We start from the raw sequence: 17,499 nt of genomic DNA on the forward strand, positions 1-17,499 counted from the left end.
AGAATTATAACATGGTCACAGAGAGTGTTTGTCCAATGGTGAAGTTTGGAAACTGGAGGAAAGTATATTTCAGACAGAAGTTTACAATCCCAGCAGCTTTTGTGAGAGATGAAAGCCAGTGGGAATTGTCAGGGTCTGATTACCCGCCGATGTTCTCGGAGCCTGAACCATACGATCAGTGGAAGAATGAAGTGGCGATGTGGACATGGTTACATCCCTAACAATGAGAAAACAAGGTCTGGTCTTGGCACTGTCACTTCCTAACGAAAGGAAAATTGGCAGCAAAACATTTTCTGAGCTGGAAATCCACTGATCAAGGTTTGGATCTTTTACTCGGTTTCATTGATGAGATTTACAAGAAAGATGATCTGATGGGTGCCTATGAAGCATAGTCAGACTTTGTCAAGTTTTGAATGAGGGTGTAAGTATATTTAGCAGATCTGGATATCACAAAAAAGACAGGATTGGAAAAGCACTAATAGGTGAATGAATCGCAGGAATGACGGGGAAACAGTTACCGTGAAATTCCTCTGGTCGTCACAGTCCGGCGCCTGTTCGAGTCAATGCACCTAACCAGCACATCTATCAGAACGTGGGAGGAAACTGGAGCACCCGGAGGAAACCCACGCAGACATGGGGAGAACATGCAAACTCCACAGAGACAGTGACCCAAGCCGGGAATCGAACCCGGGTCCCTGGCACTGAGGCAAAAGTGCTAACCAGTGTGCTCCCCTTCCGTCCCAGAGATAAAGACCGCAACCAGTCTTAAAGCTACGCAAACAATTTTCTTATCCTTGTTAAAGATTAAAAATCCCGCAAAAAGATGCAGGGGAGTTGATGAAGAGTATCTGAGGCTCAGAGAACAGACTAATGCAAAGTGTGGAATGTGTGACAAGTATTGAAGGATGCTGTCACATCCGATTGTAAAGCTGCCCTTGGCACATGACTTTAACAAGGTATTTCCGTGGATCTAAAGATATGAGACAAAGACAGAAATATTTTCATTCTACACATGATAGACATGGTGACCCAATTTAGCCTTTCTCAATAATACATGACAAGGACAAAAGGATGATTCTAGACCAAGTCATGGAGAAGTGGACAGGGACTGGACCTGGGGCACCAGCTAAGTTTCTGACTGATAATGGAGGGGAATTTGTTAATGATGAGTTTGGAGACGTGTGTGAAAACATGAACATTCTGGTCATGAACACGGCAGCTGAAAGTCCTTTCAGTGATGGACTCTGTGAAAGGAATCACACGGTAACCGATGAAATGCTGCAGAAAATCTTAGCTGATCAGCCAAACTGCAAGTTGATAACTGCATGTACGATTCATGTAAATAATTCACTTCAGATGGTTGGATGGTCATGCCAATTGGTCTATGGGAGAAATCCCAAATTATCCTCTGTGCCGGGCGATCGCCCTCCTGCTTTAGAAGGGACGACAATTAGTATAAATTTTATTCATATTATCAGATTGTTTCACTAAAGTAAGTGCCCGAGCTCAGAAATTATTGTGGATCCTAGAACAGCGGTGTCTTATAATGTAATACTTTGTACATTTTGTTTCTTTGATTCATTGTGAAATATGTTGCTGTGTATTGTTATGATCCTAATCAGGATTGTTAATGTTTAAAGAGAAACTCAAATACCCAGTGATTCACAAAGAATTGCACCACAAGTTTCCACATTTTTAAACATAAGAACTAGGAGCAGGAGTCGGCCATCTGGCCCCTCAAGCCTGCTCCGCCATTCAATAAGATCATAGCTGATCTGATAGTGGGTTCACAAGAACAAAATTTATAAAACAAAATATTAAAAGCCAGCACTATGAACATAGCATAAGTCTTTCAATTATCAGATTATTTCATGAAGAGAATATTAACAACTTATTGTGGTTCTGAGGAGAGGGGTGTCTTTATATGTAATGCTTTGTACAAAAGGAGGAAAGTCACATTTTTTCTTCTTTGATTTGCTCTGAAACATTGTTTGTGTGAATGTTTTGCGATCCCGGTCAGGACAATTAACGTTTAAAGAAAATTGTGAACACCCAGTGATTAACTAAAAGAATTACATGAAAAGATTTAACATTTTTAAACAAAAACAAACTTTACTGTATGTATAAAACAAAATAAAATGTAAGAATACAGCACTACAAACTGAATACTGTAGTCAATAAAGACTTATGGTATAAACCTGTTTTTTAACCTCACCCCAAAAGTTTCTTTATACTTAATGATATCTTGAAAGTTCAATTCTGTTCCTGGGACTCTCAAAGGGATGTCAAAGCTCTGCAGAATTCACTTTAATTTTCCTCACTTTTCCAGCTATTCTCCAGGCTCCAAGATTTTATGGAGGGTCTTTCCATTAGCTTTTGGCTAAACAATTCTCCAACTTTCCTTTGAGACCTCAAAACTGTGGACTCCTCAGTCCAACCGTGGGCTTCACTGCCTTCTTTACTGAGTGATTTAAACATTGGCAGCACCCCTGGTTCCTAATGACCCAGTGGCTTCTGGTCCCACAGCTGGTTCACAGCTCCTGGTCCCATAGCTGACGGCCTCCAAGCTAATTGCAGACTGCTTGCTTTCTGTGAGAAACACCCAGAATTCCAAGCAGGGCTCACTTATCCCCGTGCTAACACATCTGTTGGGACGTCTGTTAGATATTTAGCTTCAAAGCTAAACCTTTTTTTCCTGAGGTCTGCATGAAGAATTCCAATCTGTAACAAAGACAGGGCAATAATTGTCAGACCCAAAGTCTCCAGGTCTCCGGCTAAAAGAGCCCAGCTGCCCTTTTACACTTCTTACCCTTCGAGTTTTGACATCTTAAACCAACATTGGCCACGTCTTGTGAATGTGAATCCCCTTCGGGTGTTTCTGTCAGATTCTCAGTGCGGGTTTTCCATTTACCTTAAATTTTTAAAAGAGCAATTGTTGAACTAATTCATACTTCTAAAACCTAGGAATTATGAAATTAGATCTTTGCAACACCTTCCCCATGAAGAAATGAAAATGTATCATCCTCGTATTATCCCATTTGAAAGATTACAATGTAGACTCGAAAGATTGGCTCTTCTCTCTCCCGATAGATGCTGTCAGACCTGCTGAGATTTTCCAGCATTTTGTGTTTTTGTTTCAGATTCCAGCATCCGCAGTATTTTGCTTTCGACAACATGCTGTATATTTAAATAGTTGTGATCTTATCAAATGGTGAAGCAGGCTCAACGAGCCAAATGGCCAACTCCTGTTCCAAATTCTAATGTTTAATTACCCTATAACCTGCAATAGACATAATAATCCCTCCATTGTCCACTTCACATTCACAAGTCCAGCTTGGTAACAGCACACTGCTGGGTTCCATGTCCAGGAATCTCAGTCCACTGAAGATGGAAAATATTACTGCTTGCAGTGTTTTCTGAAAGTTTTCTTCTTATAATAATTATAGTCCAAAGTTCCTCCTGCAAGAGGAGAGTCCTCATTGCTGTTCATCTGTGAATTTTCAACTTCCGTTTTGAAAACAGTCTGTTCAGAATGCATGTTTTGAACTTGATTTTCTTCCATGTTTGCAGTTCCATCATTGTTTAAATCCAGAGACAATATTCCACTCAATTCCACATTGAAACTGTCTTCTTCTTGCTCAGTTGTAGCTGCAGCTTCATTTTTAATTTCATTTCCCAGAATCTCACATTCTGGATTCTCTTTTGGAGAGAGCAAGGTCAAAATGGCTTCTTTTTGTGTCAACAACTCTTTCCTTCATTGGACAAAATCTTCTTCAGCCAAACTGTTGTTAAAATGCATTTTATGTTCAAGCAAAAATGTTGACCATTCCCATCTGGAGACTATGTGATCTCGGGCTTCAGAAACTGAGGAATTGAGAACAAAAGCAGGTAGGTTATGCTGATAGTTTCTAAAGCTCTGGGTGAGGCCACAACAGAACACAGCCCAGTTCTGGTCACCACACATTTGGAAGGACGTGAGGGTCCTTGAGAGAGTGCAGAGGAGATTTACCGGGATGGTTCCAGGAATGAGGAATTTTATCCACAAGGCTAGGCTGAAGAAGCTGGGGTTGTTCTCTTTCGAGAAAAGAAGATGGAGGGGAGATTTGCTCGAGGTGTAAAAAATTAAAATAGGATTAAATAATGTGAGAAGGTAAAGTGATGTGAGTAAGGTAATGTGAGAAGGTGGGGCGGCACAATGGCACAGTGGTTAGCACTGCTGCTTCACAGCTCCAGGGACCTGGGTTCGATTCCCGGCTTGGGTGACTGTCTGTGTGGAGTTTGCACATTCTCCTCGTGTCTGCATGGGTTTCCTCCGGGTGCTCCAGTTTCCTCCCACAGTCCAAAGATGCTAAAATTGTCCCTTAGTGTCCTGAGATGTGTAGGTTAGAAGATTAGCAGGTAAATATGTAGGGATATGGGGGTACGGCCTGGGTGGGATTGTGGTCGGTGCAGACTCGATGGGCCGAATGGCCTCTTTCTGCACTGTAGGGTTTCTATGATTCTATGATAAAGCTGTTCCCATTAGCTGATGGTGCAAGGATAAGGATGCGAGAGATGCAGGGGGATGTGAGAAAGGGCTGTTTTATGCAATGAGTGGGAATGAGCTGGAACTCACTGCCTGTGAGGGTGGTGGAAGCAGAGACAATGAATGATTTAACAAGGAAAATGGACCGACACTTGCAGGAAATAGAACTGAAAGGATAAAGGGATAGAACGGGGCAATGGGACTGACCGGTTTACCCCATGAGAATAATCCTGGAACTGAGAGCATTTAACCCTCTGAAAACGCCGGTGTTACTTTTCTCTGGAAAACTGAAGACTGACGGAAGTCTTCAAGATTATGAAGGGGTTCAATAATCCAGTACGGATTTAATGAGAAACACCTTTACCAGCGAGTGGTGAGAATGTGGAACTCACTATCACAGCGAGTGGTTGAGGTGAACAGCATGAATACATTGAAGGGGAAGCTCGATACATACATGAGGGAGAGAGGAATAGAAGGATATGCTGATGGGGGGAGATGAAGAGGGGTGGGTGGAGGCTCATGTGGAGCATAAATACTGACACAGACCAATTGAGCCGACTGGCCTGGCCCTGTGCTGTAGACTCAATGGAACAGAGACAAACGTATTTATTTTAGATCTACTTGAAGGAGAAATAGGATTTACTATCCAGGATCAAATAAATGTCCTTCATCAGCTTGTGTGGTTCATTTGTGGAAATGTGCTCTCCCAGCCCACTGGAAGCAAAGTTGTGAGAAAGACCAATCCAGCAGAGCTGGACCTTCTGATCCAGGATCTTCTGATCCTCCCAATTCACCAACTGTCAGAATGAACATGGTTCAGTCCTGGGTGTGATTAACAGCAGCAATAACAGCAGAATCCAATCCCTGTGTTCACTTGTGAACTCGCTGGTGGTTGCGCAGGTAGATTGACCGACTGAATCTCTTCCCACACTCAGAGCAGGTGGGTGGCCACTCCCCAGTGTGAATTCGCTAGTGTGCCTTCAGGAAGGATGACCGACTGAATCCCTTTCCACACTCGGAGCAGGTAAACGGTCTCTCTTTGGTGTGAACTCGTTGGTGTATCCGCAGGCTTGATGAATCAAAGAATGCCTTCCCACACTCAGTACAGGTGAACGGCCTCTCCCCAGTGTGAACGCGTTGGTGTATCCGCAGGTTGGAGGAGTGAGAGAATCCCTTTCCACAATCAGAGCATGTGAATGGCTTCTCCCCGGTGTGAACTCGCTGGTGTGCCTGCAAGTGAGATAACCAACTGAATCCCATCTCACACTCAGAGCAAGTGAATGGCCTTTCCCCAGTGTGAATCCGCTGGTGTGTCAGCAGATCAGATGAAGTAGTGAAGGTCTTCCCACACTCGGAGCAGGTGAACGGCCTCTCCTTGGTGTGAACCCGCTGGTGTCTCAGCAGGTGGGATGAATGAGTGAATCCCTTACCACAATCACAGCAGGTGAACGGCCTCTCCCCAGTGTGACTGCGTCGATGAATTTCCAGCTGAGACGGGGATTTGAATCCCTTCCCACAATCTCCACATTTCCACGGTTTCTCCATGGTTCGGGTGTCCCTGTCTCCAGGTTTGTTGTTCAGCTGAGGTGGCCACACAAAGCGTCTGTACAATCTCTTCCTGGTGTAAATGGTGATGGTCTTTCAAGCTATGTAACTGTCACTGGAACACTCTCACCCAGATGTTTGTGTCTTGCTGCTTTTCCAGTCACAGATGTTTAAAACTTTCTGAAGCAAACAGAACAGAAAGACATTCCTCCTTCCAGATTCAAAGGCGAATGATATTCAGATCCTGATAATCGAGTGACTCTGGCAATTCTTCATTTGATGCTTGATTTGAATTTTGTGTCTGCAAATCCTCCCACTTTGAAGATCCTGTAAAAGAGGTTATAAATTTCATCACCGTCAGTTAAGGATAGAATCTACAATTGGCAGTTGTTAATTTCTATGAAGCATTATTTTCTATCTTGTTCCCCGAAAGCTGTAAATAACTGTCCCACACTCTCCCTGCATTACCTGGAGTATTGTGTGGAGCTTTTGTCTCCTTACTAAAGGAAGGATAACTTGCAATGGAGGGAGTGGAGCAAGGGTTCATTCGACAAATCCCTGGAAGGGTGGAAGTTTCCTCGGAGGAGTCTGGGCCTCTATTCTCTCAAAGCTTCGAAGAATGAGGGCTGATCTTCTATAACTCAACTGAGTTGAGGAGGAACTTCTTCACACAAAGGTTGTGAATCTGTGTAATTCCCTGCCCAGTGAAGCAGTTGAGGCAACCTCATTGAATGTGTTTAAGGCAAGGATAGATATATTTTTCAACAGTAATGGAATTAAGGGTCATGGGGAGTGGGCAGGTAAGTGCAGCTGAGTCCACAAAAAAATCAGCCATGATCTTATTGAATGGCGGAGCAGGCTCGGGGGGCCAGATGGCCTACTCATAGAACATAGAACAGTACAGCACAGAACAGGCCCTTCAGCCCACGATGTTGTGCCGAGCTTTATCTGAAACCAAGATCAAGCTATCCCACTCCCTATCATCCTGGTGTGCTCCATGTGCCTATCCAATAACCGCTTAAATGTTCCTAAAGTGTCTGACTCCACTATCACTGCAGGCAGTCCATTCCACACCCCAACCACTCTCTGCGTAAAGAACCTACCTCTGATATCCTTCCTATATCTCCCACCACGAACCCTATAGTTATGTCCCCTTGTAATAGCTCCATCCACCCGAGGAAATAGTCTTTGAACGTCCACTCTATCTATCCCCTTCATCATTTTATAAACCTCTATTAAGTCTCCCCTCAGCCTCCTCCGCTCCAGAGAGAACAGCCCTAGCTCCCTCAACCTTTCCTCATAAGACCTACCCTCCAAACCAGGCAGCATCCTGGTAAATCTCCTCTGCACTCTTTCCAGCGCTTCCACATCCTTCTTATAGTGAGGTGACCAGAACTGCACACAATATTCCAAATGTGGTCTCACCAAATGTGGTACTCCTGCTCCTTGTTCTTATGTTCTTATAATAACTCTAGATGTATCAATGTTGTTATGATCCTTATGAGTACAATAACCTTAAAATTAACATTCCCAGACAAACCCAATGGAATAAACAAAGGGAAAGATTTCACCTTCTAATAAATCTTGCAATAATCAAATTAAAATCAACATCAATGAATCATGCATTAACAGACAAACAGTGTTTGAATAGACAGGATAAATTACACTTTAAAAAGCTCAGACAATAAAACAGGTTCCACAAAATCACAGTTTCCCCCTCAGTATATTTGGCTCTAATTCCAGTTCCAGAGAATTTCTCTGTCTCTGTATTTCCCAGGGGGAGAAAGAAAGTGTTTTCCTCACAGATGTTGTCCAGAGGATGCAGTTTGAGTCTGTGGTGAAGTTTGAGTCTGTGGTGAAGTTTGAGCCTGTGTGTGAAGTTTGAGTCTGTGTGTGAAGTTTGAGTCTTTGTGTGAAGTTTGAGTCTGTGGTGAAGTTTGAGTCTGTGTGTGAAGTTTGAGTCTGTGGGTGAAGTTTGAGTCTGTGGTGAAGTTTGAGTCTGTGTGTGAAGTTTGAGTCTGTGGTGAAGTTTGAGTCTGTGTGAAGTTTGAGTCTGTGTGTGAAGTTTGAGTCTGTGTGTGAAGTTTGAGTCTGTGGTGAAGTTTGAGTCTGTGTGTGAAGTTTGAGTCTGTGTGTGAAGTTTGAGTCTGTGTGTGAAGTTTGAGTCTGTGGTGAAGTTTGAGTCTGTGTGTGAAGTTTGAGTCTGTGGGTGAAGTTTGAGTCTGTGGTGAAGTTTGAGTCTGTGTGTGAAGTTTGAGTCTGTGTGTGAAGTTTGAGTCTGTGTGTGAAGTTTGAGTCTGTGGTGAAGTTTGAGTCTGTGTGTAAAGTTTGAGTCTGTGGGTGAAGTTTGAGTCTGTGGTGAAGTTTGAGTCTGTGTGTGAAGTTTGAGTCTGTGGTGAAGTTTGAGTCTGTGTGAAGTTTGAGTCTGTGTGTGAAGTTTGAGTCTGTGGTGAAGTTTGAGTCTGTGTGTGAAGTTTGAGTCTGTGTGTGAAGTTTGAGTCTGTGGTGAAGTTTGAGTCTGTGTGAAGCTACAAACAGAAGCTGTTCTGTTTCAAATCAAACTGCGGGACTTGGAAGAAAATTATGGGAAGAGATTTTGCAAAGTCCCCTCCCCCACTCCCTCAGCTGGCAGCCCAGCACGCAGGCGCAGAGAGCGCTGAGCCCAGCTGTCCGGAGCAGGCGCAGAGAGCGCTGCTGAGCTGAGCTGTCCGGAGCAGGCGCAGTGCGGCTGCCGCCAGCGGTCGCTCTCGATCTCTTTTTGGAGCAGCAGCCGCCGTAGAGAGAGGGGGGAGGGGGAGCTCACCGAGCGGCTTCTCGCTCTGGCCGGAGCCGCCAGCCGGTTGCCTGGAAACCGTGGCTGGAGGAGGTGCAGGGGGAGGGAGAACAATGGGTGGGGGCGGGGCTCCCGGGTCCGCGAGCCGGGCCTGCGCCATGGAACCCCGACACGTCACTGCGGAGCCGAGTAATTCCTATTGGCTGATTCAGGCAGCGCTCCATTGTGACGTCTCAATGCGGAAGTTGGCCACTGAGCTTCAGATTAAAGCTTCCACTTGGATTTGAAAAGACTTCGGCCATCAGTGAGTGGAAAAGCAGCAACACACTGCCACACCCGAGTGAGATTGTTCCAGAGCACTGACTAAAGAGCTTTCACCAGTTACACAGCCTGAATAAATATCACACCATTCACATCAGGGAGAGACTGTACCCGTGTTCCGTGTGTGGACAAGGCTTCAACTGATTGGCCACCCAAGGGAGAGGCAAGGACACCTGCACCATGGAGAAACCATGGAAATGTGCGGACTGTGGGAAGAGATACAGAGCCCCCTCTCTGCTGGATGCTCATCGGCGCAGCCACACTGGAGAGAGGCCATTCATCTGCTCTCAGTGTGGGGAGGGATTCGCTCTGTTGCCCAGCCTGCAGTCACACAAGCGAGTTCACACTGGAGAGAGACCGTTCACCTGCTCTCAGTGTGGAAAGGGATTCACTGTGTTATCCACTTTGCAGAGACACCAGCGAATTCACACTGGGGAGAGGCTGTTTATCTGCTCTCGGTGTAGGAAGGGATTCAACCAGTTATCCAATCTATGGACACACATGCGAATTCATACTGGGGAGAGGCCATTCATCTGCTCTCGTTGTGGGAAGAGATTCACTCGGTCATCCGACCTGCGGACACATCAGCACGTTCACACCGGGGAGAGGCCATTCACCTGCTCTCAGTGTGGGAAGGGATTCACTCGGTCACCCGACCTACAGAGACACCAGCGAGTTCACACTGGGGAGAGACCGTTCACCTGCTCTCAGTGTGGGAAGAGATTCGCTCGGTCATCCGAGCTGCGGACACACCAGCGAGTTCACACTGGGGAAAGGCTGTTCACCTGCTCTCAGTGTGGGAAGAGATTCATTCGGTCATCCGACCTGCGGAGACACCATCGAGTTCACACTGGGGAGAGACCATTTACCTGCTCTCAGTGTGGGAAGGGTTTCAGTCAGTTATCCACCCAGCAGAAACACCAGCGAGTTCACACTGGAGAGAGGCCGTTCACCTGCTCTCAGTGTGGGAAGAGATTCACTCAGTCATCCCACCTGCGGAGACACCAGCAAGTTCACACTGGGGAGAGGCCATTTACCTGCTCTCAGTGTGGGAAGGGTTTCAGTCAGTTGTCCAACCTGCAGAGACACCAGCAAATTCACATGGGGAGAGACCATTCACCTGCTCTCAGTGTGGGAAGGAATTCACTCAGTTATCCCACCTGCTGAGACATCAGTGAGGTTACACTGGGGAGAAACTGTTCACCTGCTCAGTGTATAAAAAGGGTTCAGAATTTCATCACAGCTGCTGAGGCACCAACAAGTTCACAGGGGTTGGATTCTGCTGTTATTGTTTCTGCTCTCAATTACATCCAGGACTGCATTTTGTTCATTCTCACAGTTAGTCAATGGGGAGGGTCGGAGGGTTTCTTTCTGGCCGGTCTCACAACTTTGCCTCCAGTGAGCTGATGCTCTTTGAGTCTTGTTGCGAATACCTTGTTTTAAATTTCACAAGGATCACAGAGTGACAGGGTGTGAGGAAATTCAGAGATATTTAGTCAGCATTTCTGTTTGAAACTCCCCCAGATGCCCATCCAATTTCCTTTGTAATTGTTTATTGTCTCCACTTCCTCCACCCTCATAGGCAGCGAGTTCCAGGTCATTACCATTCACTGCATCAAAATATTCTTCCTCACATCCCTCCCTACATCTCTGACCTGAAACTTTTAATCTGTGTCCCCCTCGTATTTGTCCCATCAGCTAATGGGATCAGCTTTTCTTTGTCCACCTTATCTAAACCTGTCAGAATCTTGTCCACCTCTATCAAATCTCACCTCAACCTCCTTTGCTCCAAGGGAAACAACCCCAGCCTGACATTGACAATAAAGAACAAACTAACAGAAATATGTTAATACCTGAAACCAAAAGGGAATGTTTCATATCTGTTTTAAAGATATTGTGAATATATTGTCCTGGACAATAAAGGGATTGGAATAACTCACCTTGGGTGTGGTTGAATGGAATATATCAATCTGGTATCCACCTACATTCTCCCTCCCTAACAGCACTGTGGGTGTACTGACACCTGAGACATTGTAACAGTTCAAGAAGGCAGTGTTGGGGTTGACCACGGCCGAGGCAGCTACATACAGCCACGTATTCTGTTATAATTGAAGGACTGCAGAAGGACGTGGAGGCTTTGGAGAGAGTACAGAGGAGGTTTACCAGGATGTTGCCTGGTATGGAGGGGCTTAGTTATGAGGAGAGATTGGGTAAACTGGGGTTGTTCTCCCTGGAAAGACGGAGGATGAGGGGAGACTTAATAGAGGTGTATAAAATTATGAAAGGCATAGATAGGGTGAACGGTGGGAAGCTTTTCCCCAGGTCGGTGGTGACGTTCATGAGGGGTCATAGGTTCAAGGTGAAGGGGGGAGGTTTAACACAGATATCAGACGGACATATTTTACACAGATGGTGGTGGGGGCCTGGAATGCGCTGCCAGGCAAGGTGGTGGAGGCGGACACACTGGGAACGTTTAAGACTTATCTAGACAGCCATATGAACGGAGTGGGAATGGAGGGATACAAAAGAATGGTCTAGTTTGGACCAGGGAGCGGCGCGGGCTTGGAGGGCCGAAGGGCCTGTTCCTGTGCTGTATTGTTCTTTGTTCTTGAATGTGAGGCATTATGGGACTGGACTATCTTGACCACATTCCTGTGACTGCTCAGTTTCTGCAATCACGGACCATTAAAGCTGCTTAGCAGGGCCCCGACAGAGGACCTGGTGAGAATATTTACTCAGAATGAGTTAGAATTAAACTTATTCCAGCACTGGCTGGTGTTCAGTGGCTGAGATTCCTGAATCTGTGAACAGGAGGTCTGACCAATCAACAAACAGTGGCAGATAGTTGGTTAAGAAGTTAAAAAGCGTTCTCAGGCATTGTTTAAATTATTTTATCCCAAATTTGTGATAAGAACTGTGAGGGACATGTGACCCATTAGTCGGTGAAGTAACGGTATACTCCAAATAGCACTGGACTGAAAAGCAGACCTCTGAGTAGATTCTAATGGTTATAAACTGACCCAAGCATGGCCAGTGAAAAATCAGAACTTGAGTGGGGACCGGACAGGTCTCTTACCTGCTGTTTGGAAACTAAGAACAAGGAACTTATCGATAAAATGATTAGAGAATAGAGCCAACGTTTCGAGTCTGGAAGACACTTCATAACAGCTCTTATAAAGGGTCATCCATACTTGAAACATTGGCTCTATTCTCTCTCCACAGATACTGTCAGATCTGCTGAGATCTTCCAGCATTTTCTGTTTTTGTTTCAGATTCCAGCATCCGCAGTTTTTCACTTTTATGATAAATTGATTCATTCTGATTGGAATCCCCACGACCCTCCCGCAAAACAGAGTGATTGGTGGCAAAGGGAGAAAAAGGATAAGGATGATAAAGTCTGGGTTCTGATTCTCCGAGTTCATGGAGAATCAACAAAATGAGTGAAGCAGTTAATAAAGAACAGAAGTTACCCATCCCTAACAAAACTGATCAAATAAAAATAGGTTGTGGAATATAACAAAAAAATTAAGAGCTGAAGTTTACAATCGAGTTTGTTTTGATTTTTATACTTGCGTAAAGTGGGATTATTGTGGGCCAATTTTTTTCTGCTCACTCCCCATCCCTTCAGGTTCTGTAGAAAAGTTAACCCTTTCAGCAGACAGTTCATTTCTTTTCAAATCATCTGAAAACTCGTGTCTATTTTAGTTTATAATTGAAGATTTATGGGAATTGGCTAAGATGGGCTTTTGACATTTTTAAAGTATAAGAAAGTGGTCTTGAGAAGGCAATTTGGTAGAGAGAGGTGGAGGGAGAGATGTTTACAGAGAGGTGTGGAGAGCTATTGGTTTTACAAGTTATCCACATTTTCAGAGCCATCACTTCATGTCCTGGTCAGAGAGGGATGGAGAGAAGTCTGTTCAATTGTTAATGTTAAGCTTTCTCTATTAACTGTTAATCGATACTTTGCCTTTTATCGTTCTGACTTGTTACATTTTTAATGGTTAATTAACTTTCTGAATTCACCATTTAAATTGTTCTTTCTTGCCACATGGTTGAGACACTGGAACCTGGTGTGATTTACGATTAGAGAGGTTATTGTAAACAAGAGAACCCTCATAAATCTTAGTTCAAATAAATCAAAGTTCTTACAAATGGAATGTTATCCTTTATTACGAGAGAAATTGACCACAGCAGTAAAGATGTTCTGCTTCAGTTATACAGGGCGTTGCTGAAACTGCATCTTGAATACTGGGTGCAGCTTTGTCTCCTATTTAAGAAATGATACAAATGCATTGAGAGTGGTTCAGAGGAGGTTTAATAGATTGCTTCCCAATTCTTGACCCTCACAGGATAAAGTTTGTCCAATTTTCCTTGTCTTCACCTCTGACAAAGAGTCATCCTGACTCAAAATGTTGTCTCTATCCTCTCTTTACAGATGCTGTCAGACTTGCTGAGATTGTCCAGCATTTTCTGTTTTTGTTTCAGATTCCAACAACAGCAGAATTTTGCCTTCATACCAACTGTTGTTGGATAAGGGAATCAAAAATATCGGGTGTGGAACGAGAATGTGGAACGCAACTGTTATGGTGAAATTAAAATGATGGACACAAAATGGTTACCTGGCACACAAAATGGACTCTGGGAAGGGACATTAAAAGGCACTGGCTTTGGGCACAGACAGTTACACAAAGAGTTAAAACCTGCAGTATCTGAATTGCTGCAGGAAGCTGGTCAGACCTGGGGCACTTTAAGACTTGAGATAAGAGCAGACCCAGAACAATGAGTTTGATAATAAGATCCGCCACTGATGGGGACATAAATGTAACGAGATCATCCACTGATGGAGACATAAATACATAAATGTATATATCAAAACCAGTCATTGATAGAGGACATAACTGCATAAATGTATCCATTCTATGTATAATGATGTGTTAACTGTCCATGTCTGTACCTGTCTGCTTGGAACGATGTGTTAATTGTCGATGTCCGTATCTGCCAACCCAACTTGTAACGATGTGTTAACGGCTAATGTCCATACTGTCTATTGTCTAAAAGGTACAAAGATGCTCAACTACCATTGTGTAGTTGAGAAGGTCGCTGCCAAGTACTGTGGAGTACCAGTGCTTTCTCCCAAAGCTTTGTCCGAAATAAAACTGTTTTGTTGAACCTCCAAGTCTGACTCCGAAGTGGTAAATTTCCCACAACACAACACAAACAGATCAGCCATGATGTAAATAAATGTTGGAGCAGACTCAAAGGGCCAAATGGCCAACTTCTGCTCCGATGTCGAATGTTGGTCACAGATTTCTGAGAATTGTGAAACAAGGCTGGAAGATTCGCCTTGCTTGTGTTACTGGGAAAATGTCCAGGAGAACCATCACTGTGAAGGACAGTTCTGGGATTAAAAGGTTGCCCGACTGGAAAAGGAAAACAATGGAAATAAACTCTTGGGGAGTGAAAAATCACCTTGGACTCATTCTTGGAGAATTGAGTGTCAACATTCCAAGATGGAATAAAATACAACCATTGAGTGCGACATTTGATGGTGTTAAGAGTAAAAGGACAAAGTTCAATTTTACAGTTTAAGGGTTATGTTCCCGACAAAAAAGTGTTTCGTCATTGTTGCTTCCAGTTTGTTGGAGTAGAAGTCATAAAACTTGAAGTTTTGTCATGTGATTCTTTGATTTACTCATTGAGTTTAGAATTCATTTCTTTAAATTATTGATCATTACAGAGATCCTAATAATTCATTCAAAGCCCTGTGTTTTGACTTCCCATTTGAGCCTGGGGCACCTTTCTGTCTCTCTATTGCTTGTGTCAATGACAGCCAGGCGACGGAGCTGAGGGCTGAATTTAGCTGAGAATAATGAGGCCTGCGCCCCAGTTGGAAAACTGCAATGTATGTTGCAGTAATCGAGAGACAGGAAGGTGCTGGAGGACTGAGTGAGAAATGGGCCTCCAACCAATTGTTATATCGGTCACTCAGAGCTAAAGAGAAACTCGTCTCTTTGAATACATATACAAGGAAGAGGCTGCAATGAAATCTGCCCCTTTTAACACGCACAAAAGCTGGATGAGATTGACAGGCTGCAGGAGGAGTCCATTCAGCCCATCGTCCTCCTGCTATCTCTTTGAAAGAACTCTCTGATTCATCCAACTGCACTGTTCTTTCCCCAAATTCTTCCCACTCAAGTCTTTACCCTTTGGAGGTAAACTATTGAATCTGCTTTCAGGCAGATCAGAACAACTCACTGTGTCAAAAAATAAAATCTCATCTCCCCCTCTGGCTCCTTTGCCAATTACCTTAGAGGGACTCACTTTCTGTTAAAGAACCTGCCCACACCTCTCACCCACTTTCCCTAAAGTGCATCAATCTCATCAGGAAAAGTCCAGAAAAATCAAATATTTTTACTGATAAAAGTCTATTAATGAAACAGAACATGGTTAAAACAAACAGAAAATGACTTGAGGATCAAAGACAACCAGAGTAAAAGGATCTTCACAATGTTCTGGACACAAATGGTTTCTCTTGAATTCATCTGTAGCCTGTTCCCTGCCCTCTTTGTGGAACACCTCCGCTCAGTCCACAAGCATGACCCTGACCTTCCGCTTGCTTGCCATTAGAATTCACCACCTTGCTCTCACACTCACATTTCTGTCCTCGGTCTGCTGCAATGTTCTGGAGAAGCCCAACACAAGCTGGACAAACAGCCCCTCATCTTCCGATGAGGCACTTTACAGCCTTCTGGACTCAACATTGAGTTCAACAACTTCACACCCTGAACTCTCTCCTCCAATTTGATTTGTTGTATTTTGCCGAGTGCCAGTCTGTATCTTGTTTTCATGTTTTTTGCTTCCAGACAGAGCTGTCCTTTATTCTGCCATTAACACTTACTCTGGACCAATGCTTTGTTTCTTTACCACAACCATTACCTCTCCCTTTGCCTTGGGTTCCGGGATATTTTTGTCATTTAATCTCACCCGCCCTCTAACCAATCCCTGACTTTCCCTTTTGTTCTACCTGACCCTCCCCCCTTTCTCACCAGCATCAAACCCATCACATTTCTCCCTCTCTTTCGTTCGGAGATAGAGTTACATTGGACGTGAAACATTATCTCTGTTTCTCTCTCCACAGATGCTGCCAGACCGGCTGTGTTTTTCCAGTTCTTTCTGTATTTATTTTTGATCTACCTGTAGTGGTAGGAAAAACACTATTTACTATCCAGGATAAAATAAATGTCCTTCATCAGCTTTTGTGGATCATTTCAGTGGAAATGTGCTCTCCCAGGCTCAAAGAGCATCAGCCCATTGGAAGCAAAGTCGTGAGACCGGCCAGTCCAGCAGAAAGAAACCCTCCGACCCTCCCACTTCCCCCACTGTCAGAATGAACATGGTTCAGTCCTGGATGTGATTAACAGCAGCAATAACAGCAGAATCCAACCCCTGTCATCACTTGTGAATTCGCTGGTGTCTCTGCAGGGATGTTGACTGAGTGAATCCCTTTCCACATACAGAGCAGGTGAATGGTCTCTCCCCAGTGTGAACTCGAACGTGTACCTGCAGTCTGGATAACTGAGTGAATCCCTTCCCACAGTGAGAGCAGGTAAACAGCCCCTCCCCGGTGTGAACCCGCTGGTGTGTCAGCAGGCTGGATGCCCGGGTGAATCCCTTTCCACACACACAGCAGATAAATGGCCTCTCCCCAATGTGAGTTCGCTGGTGTTCCCGCAGGTTGAATGAATCAGTGAATCCCTTCCCACACACAGAGCAGGTGAATGGTTTCTCCCCAGTGTGAATTCGCTGGTGTCTCTGCAGGTGGGATGATGTTCTAAACCTCTTTGTGCAGTGAGAGCAGCTGAACGGCCTCTCCTCGGTGTGAATGTGCTGGTGGTCCCTCAGATCCTGAGACCTTTTGAATTCAGTCCCACAGTCGGAGCATTTAAAGGGTCTCTCACTGGTGTGAACTCGCTGGTGTTCCTGCAGGTTGGATGTTGATCTAAATCTCTTTGAGCATTGAGAGCAGCTGAACGGTTTCTCCTCAGTGTGAATTCGCTCGTGTCTCAGCAGTTCCTGCGACCTTTTGAAGCTGCTCCCACAGTCGGAGCATTTAAAGGGTCTCTCATTGGTGAGAGTGACTTTGTGGTTCAACAACTTGGAGAAATAAGTGAATCCCATGCCACACACAGAGCAGGTGAATGGCCACTCCTCAGTGTGAATACGTCGATGAATTTCCAGCCGAGATGGGAATCTGAATCCCTTCCCACAGTCCCCACATTTCCACGGTTTCTCCATGGTGCGGGTGTCCTTGTGACTCTCCAGGTTAAACAATCAG

The 17,499-nt window shown here is 44.6% G+C and overlaps 3 protein-coding genes and 1 pseudogene across 3 annotated transcripts in view; 3 read left to right on the forward strand and 1 right to left on the reverse strand.

Annotated features, from left to right (window-relative positions):
- Window positions 1-5,434, forward strand: part of LOC144483799 (uncharacterized) — a 28,182-nt gene extending 22,748 nt beyond the window's left edge. Inside the window, exons 4-5 of the mRNA XM_078202339.1 lie at window positions 1,039-1,263; window positions 5,426-5,434. Of these exons, the coding sequence (XP_078058465.1) occupies window positions 1,039-1,263; window positions 5,426-5,434 (234 nt within the window). The remainder of the gene's footprint in view (window positions 1-1,038; window positions 1,264-5,425) is intronic.
- LOC144483836 (uncharacterized) overlaps window positions 1-17,499 on the forward strand; it is a 284,619-nt gene that overhangs the window by 123,959 nt on the left and 143,161 nt on the right. The window lies entirely within an intron of this gene.
- LOC144483800 (uncharacterized) lies at window positions 5,495-17,342 on the reverse strand. The gene is made up of 2 exons (XM_078202340.1): window positions 16,621-17,342; window positions 5,495-6,083 (listed from the first exon to the last, which is right to left on the reverse strand). The coding sequence occupies exons 1-2, from the start codon at window positions 17,340-17,342 to the stop codon at window positions 5,495-5,497; spliced, it is 1,311 nt and encodes a 436-aa protein (XP_078058466.1).
- Window positions 9,282-10,792, forward strand: LOC144483822 (uncharacterized; annotated as a pseudogene).

The sequence above is a fragment of the Mustelus asterias genome, unplaced genomic scaffold, assembly GCF_964213995.1.
Source record: "Mustelus asterias unplaced genomic scaffold, sMusAst1.hap1.1 HAP1_SCAFFOLD_79, whole genome shotgun sequence".
NCBI classification, from domain to species: Eukaryota; Metazoa; Chordata; class Chondrichthyes; order Carcharhiniformes; family Triakidae; genus Mustelus; species Mustelus asterias.

Excerpts from the sequence above, each read along its gene's own strand:
- LOC144483800 (XM_078202340.1), bottom strand. The coding sequence starts at position 17,342 with ATGGGATTCACTTATTTCTCCAAGTTGTTGAACCACAAAGTCACTCTC. Across the intron at positions 6,084-16,620 it reads AGACACCAGCGAATTCACAA|GGACACCCGAACCATGGAGA; the intron begins GTGATGACAGGG and ends ACCTGGAGACAG.